The sequence below is a fragment of the Chiloscyllium plagiosum genome, chromosome 41 (assembly GCF_004010195.1).
Source record: "Chiloscyllium plagiosum isolate BGI_BamShark_2017 chromosome 41, ASM401019v2, whole genome shotgun sequence".
NCBI lineage: Eukaryota > Metazoa > Chordata > Chondrichthyes > Orectolobiformes > Hemiscylliidae > Chiloscyllium > Chiloscyllium plagiosum.
The window spans coordinates 14,758,502-14,777,312 of NC_057750.1; the positions used below are offsets into that span (position 1 = coordinate 14,758,502).

Consider the following 18,811-nt stretch of genomic DNA (forward strand, 5'->3'; position numbering starts at 1 on the left):
CCCACTAACACACTGCTCTAACCTACACACGCACTAATGCACTGCTCCAACCTACACACCGGCTAACAATCTGCTCTAACATACACACCCACTAACACACTGCTCAAACCTACACTCCCGCTAATGCACGGCTCTAACCGACATACCCACTAATACACTGCTCTAACTTACACACCCAGTAACGCACTGCTCTAACCTACACACCCGCAAACGCACTGCTCTAACCTACACACCCACTAACACACTGCTCTCACCTACACACCCACTAACGCACTCGTCTGACCTACACACGCACTAACGCACTGCTCTAACCTACCCACCCAGTAACGCGCTGCTGTAACCTACACACCCGCAAATGCACTGCTCTAACCTACCCACCCGCTCATGCACTGCTCCAACCTACACACCCACTAAGGCATTGCTCTAACCTACACACCCAGTAATGCACTGATCTAACCTACACACCCACCAACGCAATGAACTAACCTACACACCCATTAACGCGCTGCTCTAAACTACACACCCACCAACGCACCTCTCTAACCTACACATCCACTAACGCACTGCTCTAACCTACACACCCGCTCACGCACGGCTCTAACCGACACACCCACTAACACACTGCTCTAACCTACACACGGGCTAACGCACTACTCTAACCTACACACCCGCAAACCCCGCACTGCTCTAACCTACAAACCCACTAACGCACAGCTCTAACCTACCCACCCAGTAACGCACTGCTGTAACCTACACACCCGCAAATGCACTGCTCTAACCTACCCACCCGCTCATGCACTGCTCTAACCGACACATCCACTAACGCACTGCTCTAACCTACATACCCGCTAATGCACTGCTCTAACCTACACACCCAGTAACGCGTTGCTGTAACCTACACACGCGCAAATGCACTGCTCTAACCGACACATCCACTAACGCACTGCTCTAACCTACATACCCGCTAACACACTGCTCTAACGTACACGCCCACTAAGGCATTGCTCTAACCTACACACCCAGTAATGCACTGATCTAACCTACACACCCATCAACGCAATGCACTAACCTACACACCCGTTAACGCACTGCTCTAAACTACATACCCACCAACGCACCTCACTAACCTACACATCCACTAACGCACTGCTCTAACCTACATACCCGCTCACGCACGGCTCTAACCGACACAGCCACTAACACACTGCTCTAACCTACACACTGGCTAACGCACTACTCTAACCTACACACCCGCAAACCCCGCACTGCTCTAACCGACACATCCACTAATGCACTGCCCTAACCTACACACCCACTAACGCATTGCTCTAACCTACATACCCGCAAACGCACTGCTCTAAACTACACACCCGCTAACACACTGCTCTAACCTATACACGCACTGATGCACTGCTCCAACCTACACACCGGCTAACAAACTGCTCTAACAAACACACCCACTAACACACTGCTCAAACCTACACTCCCGCTAACGCACGGCTCTAACCTACACACCCGCTCACGCACGGCTCTAACCGACACACCCACTAACACACTGCTGTCACCTACACAGCTGCAAACGCACTGCTCTAACCTACCCACCAAATAACGCACTGCCCTAACCTACACACCCACTCACGCACTGCTCTAACCTACCCACCCAGTAACGCGCTGCTGTAACCTACACACCCGCAAATGCACTGCTCTAACCTACCCACCCGCTCATGCACTGCTCTAACCGACACATCCACGAATGCACTGCTCGAACCTACACACCCACTAATGCACTGATCTAACCTACACATCCACTAACGCACTGCTCTAACCTACACACCCGCTCACGCACGGCTCTAACCGACACACCCACTAACACACTGCTCTAACCTAAACACTGGCTAACACGAACGCACTGCTCTAACCAACCCAACCACGAATGTACTGCTCTAACCTTCACACCCAGTAACTCACTGCTCTAACCTGCAATCTGATAATATACTGCTCTAACCTACACACCCACTAACGCTTTGCTCTAACCTACACACCCACCAACGCACTGCTGTAACTTACTCACCCATTACTGCACTGCTCTAACCTACACACCCGCTAACACACTGCTCTAACCTACGCACGCACTAATGCACTGCTCCAACCTACACACCCGCCTACTCACTGCTCTAACCTCCACACCGGCTAACGTACTGCTCTAACGTACACACCCACTAACACACTGCTCTAACCTACACACCCAGTAATGCACTGATCGAACCTACACACCCACCAACGCACTGCTCTAACCTACACACCCACGAACGCACTGCTCTAACCAACCCAACCACGAATGTACTGCTCTAACCTTCACACCCAGTAACTCACTGCTCTAACCTGCAATCTGATAATATACTGCTCTAACCTACACACCCACTAACGCTCTGCTCTAACCTACACACCCACGAATGCAATGTTCTAACCTACACACCCAGTAATGCACTGATTGAACCGACACACCCACTAACGCACTGCTCTAACCTACACACGCACTAACGTACTGCTCTTACCGACACAGCCACGAACGCACTGCTCTAAACTACATACCCGCTAAAGCACTGCTCTAACCTACACACCCACTAATGCACTGCTCTAACCTACACACCAGCTAATGCACTGCACTAACCTACACACCCATCAACACACTGCTCTAACCTACACACTAACTAACGCATTGCCCTAACCTACACACCCGGTACTGCACTGCCCTAACCTACACACGCACGAACGCACTACTCTGACCTACACAACCACTAACACACTGCCCTAACCTACACACTTGCTAATGCACTGCCCTAACCTACACACCCATCAACACACTGCTATAACCTACACAATCACTAATGCATTGCGCTAACCTACACACCCGCTACTGCACTGCCCTAACCTATGCACCCACTAACGCACTAATCTGACCTACACACGCACTAACGCACTGCTCTAACCTACCCACCCAGTAACGCGCTGCTGTAACCTACATACCCGCTAATGCACTGCTCTAAGCTATCCACCCGCTCACGCACTGCTCTAACTGACACATCCACTAACGCACTGCTCTAACCTACATACCCGCTAATGAACTGCTCTAACCTACACATCCACTAATGCATTGCTCTAACCTACACACCCAGTAATGCACTGATCTAACCTACACACCCAGTAATGCAGTGATCTAACCTACACACCCGCTAACGCACTGCTCTAATCTACACACCCACTAACGCACTGCTCTAACCTACACACCCAGTAATGCACTAATCTAATCTACACACCCGCTAACACACAGCTCTAAACTACACACCCGCTAACGCACTGCCTAACCTACACACCCACCAACGCACTGCTCGAACCTACACACCCACTAACGCACTGCTCACACCTACCCACCCACTAAGGCACTGCTCTAACCTACACATCCAGTAATGCACTGATCTAACCTACACACCCGCGATCACACTGCTCTAACCTACACATCCACTAACACACTGCTCTAACCTACACATCCACTAACACACTGCTCTAATCTACACACCCGCTAACGCACTGCTCTAACCTACACAACCACCAACACAGTGCTTGAACCTACACACCCGCTAAAGCACTGCACTAACCTACCCATGCGCTAACGCACTGCTCTAACCTATCCACCCACTAACGCACTGCTATAAACTACACACCAGTCAACTCACTGTTCTAGTCTACACACCCACTGACACACTGTTCTAACCTATACACCCACTCATGCACTGCTCTAACCTACACACCCCAGTAATGCACTGCTCTACCCTACACTAACCTACACACCCACCAACACACTGCTCTAACCTACACAACCACTAACGCACTGCACTAAGCTACCCACCCATGAACACACTGTTCTAACCTACTCACCCAGTAATGCACTGATCTAAGATACACACCCAGTAATGCACTGCTCTAACCCAGACACCCACTATCGCACTGCCATACCCTACACACCCGCTAACGTACTACTCTAACCTACACACCCGCTAACTCTCTGCTCTCACCTACACATCTGCCAACGCACTACACTAATCTACACACCCACTAACGCACTGCTCTAACCTACACACCGGCTAACGCACTGCTCTAACCTGCACACCCACTAACGCACTGCTCTAACCTACAGACCCACTAACGCACTGATCTAACCTACACATCCTCTAATGCACTGCTCTAACCGACAGACCCACTAACACACTGCTCTAACCTACACAACCACCAACGCACTGCTCTAAACTACACACCCACTAACGCACTGCACTAACCTACAAACGCAGTAATGCACTGCTCCAACCTACACACCCACTAACGTACTGCTCTAACACACCCACCCGCTAACGCACTGACACACCCTGTAATGCACTGCTCTAACCAACACACCCACTATCGCACTGCTCTAACCTACACCCGTTAACGTACTGTTCTAACCTACCCACCTGCTCATGCACTGCTCTAACCTACATACCCGCAAACCTACTGCTCTAACCTACACACGCAGTAATGCACTGATCTAACCTACACACACATTCACGCACAGCTTTTAACTCACCCAGTTGCTAACGTACCGCTGTAACCTACACACCCACTAACACACTGCTCTAACCTACACACCCAGTAATGCACTGATCTAACCTACACACATTCACGCACTGATCTAAGATACACACCCAGTAATGCACTGCTCCAACCTCGATACCCACTATCGCATTGCTCTATCCTACACACCCGCTAACGTACTGCTCTAACCTACACACTCACCAAAGCAACGCTTGAACCTACACACCCCCTAATGCACTGCCCTAGCCTACACACCCAGTAATGCACTGGTCTCACCTACACAGCCAGTAATGCACTGATATAATCTACACAGCCATGAATGCATAGCTCTAAACTACACACCCGCTAATGCACTGCTCTAAACTACACACCCACTAACACACTGCTCTAACCTACCCAGTCACTAACGTACTGCACGAACCAACACATCCACTAAGGCACTCCTCTAACGTATAGACCCACAAACGCACTGCTCTAACCTACACACCCACTAACCCTCTGCAACAACCTACACACCCACTAACATAGTGCTCTGACCTACACACGCGCTAACGTACTGCTCTAACCTACCCACGCACAAACGCACTGCTGTAACCGACACACCCACTAACGCACTGCTGTAACCGACATACCCGCTAACGCACTGCACTAACCTACACACCCACTAACGCACTGCTCTAACCTACCCATCCACTAATGCAATGCTCTAACCTACACACCAGCCAACGCACTGTTCTAACCTACACACGCACTAATGCACTGCTCTAACCTACACACCAGCCAACGCACTGCTCTAACCTACACACCCACTAACCCACTGCACTAACCTACTCACCCACCAAAGCACTGCTCTAACCTACACACCTGCTAACATACTGCTCTAACCTACACATGCACTAACGCACTGCTCTAACCTACACACGCACTAACGCACTGCTCTAACCTACACACCCACTAACACACTGCACTAACCTACTCACCCACCAAAGCACTGCTCTAACCTACACACCTGCTAACTCACCTACACACCCAGTAATGCACTGATCTAAGCTATACACCCAGTAACGTACAGCTCTAACCTACACACCCACTATCGCACTGCTCTAACCTACACACCTGCTAACGTACTGCTCTAACCTACACATGCACTAACGCACTGCTCTAACCTACACACCAGCCAACGCACTGCTCTCACCTACACACCAGCCAACGCACTGCTCTCACCTACACACCCAGTAATGCACTGATCTAAGCTATACACCCAGTAACATACAGCTCGAACCTACACACCCACTATCGCACTGCTCTAACCTACACACCAGCCAACGCACTGCTCTAACCTACACACCCACCAAAGCACTGCTCTAACCTACACACCCACTAACCCTGCTCTAACCTACACATGCACTAACGCACTGCTCTAACCTACACACCCACCAACACACTGCTCTAACCTACACACCCGCTAACGCACTGCTCTCACCTACACACCCAGTAATGCACTGATCTAAGCTATACACCCAGTAACGTACAGCTCTAACCTACACACCCACTATCGCACTGCTCTAACCTACACACCTGCTAACGTACTGCTCTAACCTACACATGCACTAACGCACTGCTCTAACCTACACACCCACTAACACACTGCTCTAACCTACACACGCACTATCGCACTGCTCTAAATTACACACCTGCCAACGCACTGCACTAATCTACACACCCCCTAACGCACTACTCTAACCTACACACCGGCTAACTCACAGCTCTCACCTACACACCAGCTAATGCCCTGCTCTAACCTACACACCCACTAACGCACTGCTCTAAACTACACAACTAGTAATGCACTGCTCTAATCTACACACCCACCAACGCAGTGCTCGAACCTACACACCCGCTAATGCACTAGTGCACGGATCTAAGCTATACACCCAGTAACGTACAGCTCTAACCTACACACCGACTATCGCACTGCTCTAAACTACACACCCAGTAATGCACTGCTCTAACCTACACACCCAGTAATGCACTGCTCTAACCTACACACCCACCAATGCAGTGCTCGAACCTATCCACGCGCTAATGCACTGCTCTAACCTACCCACCCACTAACGCACTGCTCTAACCTACACACCAGCCAACGCACTGCTCTAACCTACACATCCATTAACACACTGCTCTCACCTACACACCCAGTAATGCACTGATCTAATCTATACACCCAGTAACGTACAGCTCTAACCTACACACCTACTATCGCACTGCTCTAAACTACACACCCGCTAATGCACTGCTCTAACCTACACACCCGCTAACGTACTGCTCTCACCTATACACCCAATAACGCACTGCTGTAACCTACACACCCAGTAATGCACTGCTCTAAACTACACATCCACTAATGCACTGCTCTAACCTACACACTCGCTAATGCACTGCTGTAACCGACACACCCACCAACGCACTGCTCTAACTGACACACCCACCAATGCACTGCTCTAACCTACACACCCACCAATGCACTGCTCGAACCTCCACACCCGCTAACGCACTGCACTAACCTACCCACGCGCTAACGCACTGCTCTCACCTACACACCAGCCAACACACTGCTCTCACCTACACACCCAGTAATGCACTGATCTAAGCTATACACCCAGTAACATACAGCTCTAACCTACACACCCACTATCGCACTGCTCTAACCTACACACCTGCTAACGTACTGCTCTAACCTACACACTCACTAATGCACTGCTCTAACCTACACACCCACTAACACACTGCTCTAACCTACACACCAGCTAATGTACTGCCCTAACCTACACACCCACAAACGCACTGCACTAACGCACTGCTCTAACCTATGCATCTGCTAATCTTCTGCACTAAATTGTACAGCCACTGACATACACACCCACTAACGTATGCACTGACATACACACCCACTAACGTATGCACTAACCTACACACCCGCTAACACTCTGCATTATACGATTTAGCCACTAACATAGTACATAATGTTACATACCTGCTTATGACAGGGGCAGAGTTGAGCATGGTCGCCATTACAAAAGAGGAAGTGCCAGAAAAGCTAAAAGGTCTAAAAATTGATAAATCTCCTGGCCCTGAGGGGCTACATCTCGAGTTCTGAGGAAATAGCAGAGTCATTGGTTGTGAGCTTGGTTGTGTCTCTGGAGTTAGGCAAAGTTCCCAGATGATTGGAAAATCACTGTTGTGACCCCCTTGTTCAAGAAAGGATTAAGACAAAGATGGAAAAGTATAGGCCGGTTAGCCTAACCTTGGTTGTAGGTAAAATTCTAGAATGAATTGTTAAGGAATGTGATCTCTAAATTCTTGAAAGTGTAGGGTCAGATTAGAACAAGTCAGCATGGATTTATTAAGGGGAGGTCAGGCCTGACAAACCTGTTAGAATTCTGTGAAGAGGTAAGAAGTAGGTTAGACCAGGGAAACCCGGTGGATGTTATCTATCTAGGCTTCTAAAAGGCCTTTGATAAGATGGCTCATGGAAGGCTGCTGAGCAAGGTGAGGGCCCATGGTGTTGGAGGTGAGCTACTGGCATGGATTGAGGATTGGCTCTCTGACAGAAGACAGAGAGTTAGGATAAAAGGTTCTTTTTCGGAATGGCAAGTAGTGACAAGTGGTGTCCCGCAGGGTTCAGTGTTGAGGCTGCAGCTGTTCACGTTATATATTAATGATCTGGATGAGGGGACAGGGGGCATTCTGGTGAAGTTTGCCGAAAATACAAAGTTAGATGGACAGGCAGGTTGGACTGAGGAGGTGGGGAAGCTGCAGAAAGATTTAGACAGTTTAGGAGTGGTCCAGGAAATGGCTGATGAAATTCAACGTGAGCAAATGCGACATCTTGCACTTTGGAAAAAAGAATACAGGCATGGACTATTTTCTAAATGGGGAGAAAATTCATAAAGCCAAAGTACAAAGGGATATGGGAGTGCTAGTCCAGGATTCTCTAAAGGTTGACTTGCAGGTTGAGTCCGTGGTTAAGAAAGTGAATGTAATGTTGTCATTTATCTCAAGAGGGTTGGAATGTAAAAGCAGCGATGTGCTACTGAGACTTTATAAAGCTCTAGTTAGGCCCCATTTAGAATACTGTGTCCAATTTTGGGCCCCACACCACAGGAAGGACATACTGGTACTGGAGTATGTCCAGCAGAGATTCACACGGATGATCCCTGCAATGGTAGGCCTAACATACCATGAACGGCTGAGGATCCTGGGATTGTATTCATTAGAGTTTAGAAGGTTGAGGGGAGATCTAATAGAAACTTACAGGATAATGCATGGCTCAGAAAGGGTGGAGAAAGTGAGGTCTGCAGATGCCGGAGATCAGAGATGGAAATGTGTTGCTGGAAAAGCGCAGCAGGTCAGGCAGCATCTAGGGAACAGGAGAATCGACGTTTCGGGCAGAAGGGCTAATGCCCGAAACGTCGATTCTCCTGTTCCCTAGATGCTGCCTGATCAGAAAGGGTGGACACTGGGAAGTTGTTTCCGCTAGGCAGGGAGACTAGGGCCCGTGGGCACAGCCTTAGAATTAGAGGGTGTCAATTTAGAATGAAAATGAGTTAACATTTCTTCAGCCAGAGAGTGGTGGGCCTATGGAATTCATTGCCACTGAGTGCAGCGGAGGCCGGGACGTTAAATGTTTTCAATAAATTCTTAATCTCGCAAGGAATTAAGGGCTACTGGGAGAGTGCAGGTAAGTGGCGTTGAAATGCTCATCAGCCAGGATTAAATGGCGGAGTGGACTCGATGGGCCAAATGGCCTTACTCCCACTCCTATGTCTTATGGTCTTATGTTCTTAAGACCTTTTACTGTACATCTCTATGACTCTGTAACTGAAAAAATACATCCCTGTCAAAGTACTATACATCATGTCAAACCTCGTAACACTAATGTATACCCCCATTCAAATACTACACATCGACACACATAGCTGATAATATACATACCCATGTTAACTTACAAACTCATCTTGATTTGCAAACACTATCATATTCACCTGCTAACATACTGCACACTAACATATATTATGCTGAGTTTCTCCAGCTTTCTGGGTTTGTTTCAGATTTCTAGCATCCACAGTATTTTGCTTTCTCACTAATCCAGAAACTGCACAGTAACATATACACTGGTGAGCACGCTACACACCAACCTGTGTATCTGATAATGTACATCCCTGCAAGTACAAAGCATACTATCATATATAACAGATTTGAATTTAATTCTTCCATGACATCGCTGGCAAGGCCAGCATTTGTTGCCCATTCCGGATTGTGCCTGATTTGAGCAGCTTACTCCAGCATTTCAGAGTCAACCCCATTGCTGTGGGTGTGGAGTCACAGGTAGGCCCAGGCCGAGTAAGGAGAGCAGATATCCTTCCCTAAGGAACGTTAGAGAACCAAATGGGATCCAAACAATTGATTGCTCCATGATCACCATCACAGAGTAGCTTCCAATTTCCCAGCATTTATTAATTACATTTAACTTCACCAGGATGTCTCCAAAGTGTTAGCCTCTGCCTCTGGATTACTCATGGTATTACCGCTACACTACCATCAGCTGCAGAACAGCAAAGAGGCATGTTATGTTTTATACATCTATAATCAAACTGAATTACAATTACAGAATATGTATATAACTGGTAACTTATTGTCAATATTAGGAAGTATGAATAGTACATTTGGCAAGAAAAATAAGGAGGTTGCATACTAGTTAAAAAATCTAAAGGAACAAAGGGATCTGGGAACATAAATATAAAAGTCCCTGCTAGTAGCAGAAGAAGTTAGCTCAGTTGGCTAACCTAATGGTTGCGATGAGTAACTTCTGACCTGGCTCCTCCTGTTCCCCCATTAGGGGAGACGTTGGCATTGGGCTCGAGATCCCAACATCCAAGTCCACAGCAGCCCAGCGCCATCTGTTGAAATCTGAACACAGCAGCTGGCAGAATTTCAATTCAATCGGCATGGTGGCACAGTGGTTAGCACTGCAGCCTCACAGCGTCAGAGACCTGGGTTCAATTCCCGCCTCAGGCAACTGTCTGTGTGGAGTTTGCACATTCTCCCCGTGTCTGCGTGGGTTTCCTCCGGGTGCTCCAGTTCCTCCCACAGTCCAAAAATCTGCAGGTTAGGTGAATTGGCCGTGCTAAATTGCCCGTAGTGTTAGGTGAAGGGGTAAATGTAGGGGAACGGGATTGGGTGGGTTGCTCTTCGTAGGGTCGGTATGGACTTGCTGGGCCAAAGGGCCTGTTTCCACAATAAATCTGGAATTGAATGCGTATTCTATAGATGATTTCTAAAAAATCCATCCAAGTGTGTGCTATATAAAGTGTAGGGGTAGTGTATACATCCAGTGTGTGATATATAAACATCTTGGATTGATATGGTGCTCCATTAGGGTCAGTGTTGTGACCAGGGCTCATTCCTACTTACATCAATGACTTGGACTTCAGAGTCAGAAACACAATTTGCAGACGACACCAAACTGAGGGGAACAGACGATACGGAGGAGGACCGCAACAAGTTACAGGAGGACCTCAATAAACTTGCAGAACAGGCAAATAATTCACAAAGGACGGACGCGACGGATAAAGGCGACGCCGTACACTCGGTCAGAATAGCGAGATCCCTTTTCATTCAGAAGGTCGAGGTCCAGGAGGGACGGAGGAGCCAAGAGTTCTTGGACAAAGACATCAATGGTAGACGCATCTACCACTTAACCTGTCCCTTCCAAACCCCACTCCCACTCAGAACATCTGACAGTTGTGCCAGATGTTCTCAGGGACATGTGGAATACAAGCCACTAATCTTAGCTTCAGTTCTAGAGCACCAGTGCTGAACAGTAGAGAAACCAGTTGAGATAACACGGACTACTGTGTGCAGTTCTCGCTATCAGCTTACATAAAGACAGAGGCACTGGAGAGGATACAAAGAACTTTTACAAGGACAAGCCCAGAAATATATGGATGTACCTGTCAGGAAAGGATTGGCCAGTCTTTTGAAGGAAGCAGACTGAGCAGTGAACTAATCAAGGCGTTTAAAACAACTAAAGGTTGCGATCGAGTGGACACAGAGAGGACATGTCCTCTTTTGGGAAGGAGTGTTGAAACGAGATAGTCCCCAAAAATTCCAATCAGGAAGTCGGGAGAAATATCTTCACCCAGAGGAGGCTGAGGACTTGGAACTCACTACAGACTGACTGAAACAAATCGTATCGATGCACTGAAACAGAGGCTCACGCACATTAGTGAGAAGGGAATAGAGGGTTAGATTAACAGATTCAGACAAGGAATAATGGGAGGAGGCACAAATGAATATAAACACTAGCATGGACTGGTTGGGCCAAATGGCCCATTCGTACGGTCCTATCTGATACGAGGTAATACCTGCTGGATGATTTTTTATTGGGAGCCTCCAGTTCATGTTTGCGAGCGAGGATCCCTTCCTGCTCTGCTGTGTGTGTGACCGGCGGTGGGGCTGCAGCGCTGTTCTGGGGAGACGGTGCGGAGCGGGACCGTCGCGGTTCTCCAATCGGCTGGTTCGGGTCCTTCTGCCGAGGTCTCCTCCTGGGCTTGGGTCTGTCCCTCGCCCTCGGTCTGTCCGGCCGAGGGGTTCTCTCTGGCAGTTTCTCAATTCCATTCGGCAGGCCGACAGACAGTGACGAGTCCCGTCCCTGTGCGGAAAGACAGCGTCTCAGTGTCCATCGGTCACGGCTCACCAAAAGCACTTTCACCGAGCGAGAGCATCCCAGAGCTCGCCGTTACGCGTCTGCCATTTAACCTGTCCCTTCCAAACCCCACTCCCACTCAGAACATTGCCAGCCCATCATTTTAAGGTGATGGGAGGAAGGCTTAGGGGAGATGTCAGAGGTAGGTTCTTTACATAAGAGAGTGGTGGGTGCGTGGGAATGCACTGCCAGTGGTGGTAGTTAAGAGTGGGGTGCTGGGAAAGCACAGCAGGAACCTGAGGAGCTAGAGAATCCAAGTTTCAGGCAAAGGCCCTTCATCAGGACTCAGGAATGCCAGTGGTGGTAATAGAGTCAGATACAAAGGGGCATTTAAGCAACTCTTAGATGAGCACATGGAGGATAGTACAATGACGGGTATGTAAGTTAGTCTGATCTTAGAGTAGGATAAAAGGCCGGCACAACATCGAGGGCCGAAGGGCCTGCACTGTGCTGTACTGTTCGATGTTCTATGACATGCCGGAAATACAAACCATTCACGGGGCAGCGAGGACAGGGCACCACACTATCCAGGAAATCAGTGGGCACCAGATAAATCCTGTCTTCCTCTTAACCAACGGGACTTACGGATTGATAAACTAACAACAGATTAGAAGAATGATGAATCTGAGTTAAATTAAGGGTGCAGAAAGTGAAATGAAGAGAGAAGAAGAAAAACTGAATTCTTTACAAGTTTGGTTCATGTTCATTTATGGGATATGGGCTTCACTGGCTGCATTTATCGCCCAGAGGGCAATTAAGAGTCAATTGCGTTGTGTGGGTCTGGAGTCCCATGTAGGCCAGACCAGCTAAGGATGGCAGATTTCCCTCCCTGAAGGACATTACTGAACCAGATAGGTTTCCCCCAACAATCTTGATGACCATTACATTTTTTTTAAATTGAATTCAGATTCCCACCATCTGCCAACGCAGGTTTGGAACCAGGTCTCCAGAACACACCCTGGGTCTCTGGATTAATAGTCAAGCAATAATACCCCCACTAGGCCAGAGCCTGCTCTAAGAGGTGGGTGTCATTGGGAAGGCCAGCATTTGTTGCCCATCCCTAATCAACGTCCAACTAAGTAGCTTACTCGGCCACTTCAGAGGACAGATAGGGGTCAATCACTTTGCTGTGGGTCTAGAGTCACATGTAGGCCAAACCGGGTAAAGACAGCAGATTTCCTTCCCTGAAGATTATTACTGAGCCAGATGGTTTTAGCAACAATTGCCAATTGTCAACATTAGTGACAACAGCTTTATTTTCTAGATGTATTCACTGAATGTAAATTCTACTGACTGAGCATTAGTCAGGGCCTCTGAGTTACCAGCCCAATGGTAGTCCTTGTGCACCTCAATCTTCAAATCCTAACTCGCACCATTCATGTTATCCCTGCGCATGCAATAATCTGCTGTCACTCACCTGGGCTTCCTTCTCCTGAAGTTGCTCCACAATGTCAGCCAGAGTGGTCCTCCTGTCCCTTCAAAAAATAAGACAATATGGGTCAAGTGGCGAAACCCTCAGAATCTGTCAAGGAACTAGGAGTAAGAAGTCCAGTAATAGCTGGAAATCAAAGTACAGGTCTTGCCAGATCTCATTTTGAAGACAGGAGATGGGTTAGACAAGTATGGCTCTGAACCAGTTTTACTACTGTTTCCTTTGCAAGGTTCTTGGCCCTCACTGGGAATCCCCGAGCCTCACTCGCTCAGTTTATTTAATCCCTACAATGCAGAAAGAGGCCACTTGGCCCATCAAGTCTGCACCGACCCTCTGAAGAGCATCCCACCCAGACCCATGCCCCCACCCTGTAGCTGTAATCTTGCATTTCCCATGGGCAATCCGTCTAACCTGCACATCCTCGGACTGTGGGAGGAAACCGGAGCACCCGGAGGAAACCCACACAGACACGGGGAGGATGTGCAAACTCCACACAGATAGTCGCCCGAGGCTGGAATTGAACCCCGGGTCCCTGGTGCTGTGGGGCAGCAGTGCTAACCGCTGAGCCTCCCCATGTAGGTTGTGGACGCTCAGGTCTGCTTACATTAGAAACAGTTGTTGTCAGGAACTGTCTTGCTTTGTCACTTCTTAAAGCAACCACCCTCACCTCTTCCTCAAGAAACCCACCCGTTATCCAGTTGCTTCTTCTGGAATAGAGTGACCTAAGGGTTTAAGAAGATGAACGGACAGGTTGAGAAGAGTCATTAGCAAAGCTTAGATGATTTTGAGCTTGCTAAATGGAGGCACCGAGTACTAATGCAGTGATTGCTACATTGCACAGAGCTGAAGCTTTGCGAAAAGGAAACAGAGCATCAACTTTGTTCGTCGTGCGTTCACCCAAACCAGGACAGAAGGATCAAACTTGCAGAAAGGGACACCATTTTACAGAGCCTGAGGAGTGGGCGCTGATTGGCTGGGCCGTCATAGGCAGCAGCAACGGTCAACTACCAATCATAATTCTCCGACCCAGGCAGGTGGATTCTGATTGGTCAGGGTGTTGTGATGGGGATGCAACTGAGCATTGGCCGTCTCCAGGACCCCCCTTTCTAATGAATATATTCAAGTGAATTAAAGATGAACTTTTATAGAACACTACAGTTCACCCCAACTAGAGCAGTGCACGCAGGTCTGGTCTCCACAGCTTAGGATGGATGTCAGAGTAAAAAGGAGATGTACCAGAACAGTGCCAGGGGCGAAGGGTTTTGATGGAAGGAGCTGGGGGTGTTTCCCTTGGAGTGAAGGAGATGGAGGAGATGATTGATGGAGGTGGACTCGAGTGTACCAGGTCTAATCAAGTAGATGGGGAGCAGGGAGGTTTACACAAGGTAGGTGGGGGAAGAGGGGGAGGCATTGCTCCCATTAGCTAATGGCACAAGGTTTACCAGGGGAGTCACAGATTTAAAGTTTTCTACAAGCGATTCAGGGGCATCAGAAGATGTTACAACAACAAGTGGGAATAACTTGGAATTCTCTGTCTACAGGGGAGGTGGAGACAGAGATTATGAATGATTTCAAAAATAAACTGGACAGGCTCTTGAGGGAAATCAAGTTTCAAGGCTTTGGGGATGGAGTGGGACAGGCCGGATGACTGTACAGTAACCCAAAGGGACTTGTTAGATTCAATATACTCCATCGGTGCTGTAACAACTGATTCCACGTCATGGGAATTCCTTTCGTTCTATTTTAAAACTCAACTTCCTCAATTTACCCTGTCAATTCTCAGCTGTACCAGGGGCATTGTAAACAGTCAGTTGAGAATTGCTTGGGCTGTTCCTGGTCCTGTACTGTACCAGTCCTGGGAGTGTTTCATACAGACAGTGCAGAGAGAGCTTTACTCTGTATCTAACCCTGTGCTGTCCCTGTCCTGGGAGTGTTTGATGGGGGACAGTGTAGAGAGAGCTTTACTCTGAATCAAACTCTGTGCTGTCCCTGTCCTGGGAGCGTCAATGGGGACAGTGTAGAGAAAGCTTTACTCTGTATCTAACCCTGCACTGTCCCTGTTCTGGGAGTGTTTGATGGGGACAGTGTAGAGAGAGCTTTACTCTGTATCTAACCTGTGCTGTCCCTGTCCTGGGAGTGTTTGATCAGTGGTAGTGTAAAGGGAGCTTTACTCTGTATCTAATCTAATACTGTCCCTGTCCTGGGAGTGTTGATGGGGATAGTGTTGGGAGAGCTTTACACTGTACCTAACCTTGTGCTGTCCCTGTCCTGGGAGTGTTTGATGGGGACAGTGTAGAGGAAGCTTTATTCTGTATCTAACTCTGTGTTGTCCCTGTCCTAGGAGCATCAATGGGGACAGTGTAGAGAGAGCTTTATTCTGTACCTAACCCTGTGCTGTCCCTGTCCTGAGAGTGTTTGATGGGGACAGTGTAGAGGGAACTTTACTCTGTATCCAACCCCATGCTGTCCCTGACCTGGGAGTGTCAATGGGTATAGTGTAGAGGTAGCTTTACTCTGCACCTAACCCTGTGCTGTCCCTGTCCTGGGACTGTTTGATGGGGACAGTGTAGAGAGAACTTTACTCTATATCTAACCTTGTGCTGTCCCTGTTCTGGGAGTGTCAATGGGGATAGTGTAGAGAGAGCTTTACTCTGTACCTAACCCTGTGCTGTCCCTGTCCTGGGAGTGTCAATAGGGATAGTGTAGAGGGAGCTTTACCCTGCACCTAACCCTGTGCTGTCCCTGTCCTGGGACTGTTTGATGGGGACAGTGTAGAGGGAACTTTACTCTGTATCTAACCTTGTGCTGTCCCTGTTCTGGGAGTGTCAATGGGGATAGTGTAGAGGGAGCTTAACCCTGTGTCTAAGCCCGTGCTGCCTCTGTCCTGGGAGTGTCAATGGGGACAGTGTCAGGTGGGCATTATTTTGAGATTTAAAAAGATTTTGGAAGAGAAGCGGGGGGAGCTTGCTCAGTATTTAACCCTGCGCTGGACTTAGCCTTGGGACAGTGTGATGGAGATAGTGTTGAGGGATATTTACTTTTTGTTTAAAAGAGTAGAAATGTTTGCATCGAGAGAGGGAGGTGACTGATTATCATCTCCCGCATAACCATACGTTGCCCTTTATATCCTGACACATTGATGGGGAATACAGTGGCAGCTTCCCCCAGAGTAATGAGCTCCATTTCTGTTTGGTGTTTTTGTTTATGTTTGATTTTGATATAGTTCCCCTGCGGGGGGCTGCTTCACTGTTATTAATCTCTACACTGCCTCAAAGAATTGTGGAAGATTTATTCTGTATTTTACCTGTTGCCATCCCTATCCCGGGAGTGTTTGATGGGGAAGGTGTCAAGGGGATTTTATATTCGGTTTACTTTGAGTTTACAAGAGTAGAGGAACCCTTACTCTATATTTTAACTCGTTGTTGCCACAGTCCTGGGTGTTTGATGGGGATGGTGTTGAAGGAACTTTACTTTGAGTTTAGAGAATAGACAGGGTTTTTCCATCTGTCGTCAAATCCATGCCGTCCCTGTCCTGGGAGTCTTTAATTGGGATCGCATCGAGGGAACCTTCCTTTCAGTTCAAAAGTGTTGAGCTCCATGTGGCTGGAACATGGGGGTTGGGGTCACATGACCTTGATTCCTTACCCAGCAGCCCCTGCATCGTCCTGCTCCAAGTCCCGGTGCTCGCTCAAAGACTCGCGGTGCTCCCTCCACTGCTCCTGCTTCACCCCCTCGCTTCGCTCCGCCTTCGCCTGCTCGTGCCTCCCGTTCGGTTTCTCCGGCCTCGGCAAGCTGGCTGCCTTCGGGTCGGACGGTGCCGAGGCCAGCTCCTGCCTGGTGCCTTGCTTGGCCGCTCGGTGCTCGGGTCTCTCGGCTCGCGTCTCCAGGGGCCCGTCGACGATCTCGTACACCGCTTGCTGCTTGACGGGCCGCGTCTCCGGCACTGCCACCGACTGTTCGGGCAGAGCGACCCTCGGCTCCGGCAGCATTCTGCGACTCAGCACGGGAGTGGCAGGCTGCTGTTGTGGCGTCTGACCCTGGACGGCCGCTCTGCTCTCCATCCGCTCCAGCTAAAGAAAAGAGAAAGCAGTATATATTTAAATGTAGACAAGTATTGCTGTAGAGCAGAGACACCCCTAGTGTGTTGGGCACTGGCTTTAGCTCAGGGACAGGGCAGCTACTGGAAGATGGAGAGCTGCAAACACAAGACTTCAAAAACAAGGGGAGTGAGAGTAGGCCATTCGGCCCTCCTGCACCATGACTGATCTGAGTGAGGCCTCCTTAGGAACCCCTAGGTTTACCTGCCAGAACCTACACAAGTTGTTTTTTTAAATCCTTTATTCTTTCACAGGATGTGGGTGTCACTGACAAAGTATAACTGTTATCACTAATTGTTAAGAGTCAACCCACATTGCTGTGGGTCTGGAGCCTAAACAGGAAGCAGGGATGACAAATCTCCCTCCCTGATGGTAAACCAGACGGGTTTTGACACCAATCTGTGAGAGTTTGATGGTAACCACCTCCATGACTAACTTCCAATTCCCAAAATATTAATCAAATTTAAATTTTTCCAACGGCTGCAACTGTGGTGGGAATTGAACCCATGTCCCCAGTACATTCATCTGGCCTTCTGGATTACTGGTCTAGTAACAGTACATCTACACTACCGCTCCCCCCCCCACAGCAAGTACCAAAGGATATCCATGTGGGTGTTTGTTCTGAGGCTGCACCATCACACAAACACACATTCGAACCTACAGCAACACTTAAGTGGCTTCACTTGGTGAGTTAGTTGACCTGGTGATTCCCACTCCTTAGATAATCAGGGAATAGCTAACTCCTATTCATGGTTTGCAGATTAGATTAGATGAGATTACTTACAGTGTAGAAACAGGCCCTTCGGCCCAACAAGTCCACACCGACCCGCAACCCACCCATACCCCTACATTTACCCCTTCACCTAACACTATGGGCAATTTAGCATG

The 18,811-nt window shown here is 48.6% G+C and overlaps 1 protein-coding gene across 1 annotated transcript in view; it reads right to left on the reverse strand.

The window, feature by feature from the left end:
- LOC122542711 (spectrin beta chain, non-erythrocytic 4-like) overlaps positions 1-18,811 on the reverse strand; it is a 216,701-nt gene that overhangs the window by 23,784 nt on the left and 174,106 nt on the right. Inside the window, exons 28-30 of the mRNA XM_043680691.1 lie at positions 17,472-17,896; positions 13,812-13,869; positions 12,054-12,340 (exon numbers count right to left, since the gene is read on the reverse strand). Of these exons, the coding sequence (XP_043536626.1) occupies positions 12,054-12,340; positions 13,812-13,869; positions 17,472-17,896 (770 nt within the window). The remainder of the gene's footprint in view (positions 1-12,053; positions 12,341-13,811; positions 13,870-17,471; positions 17,897-18,811) is intronic.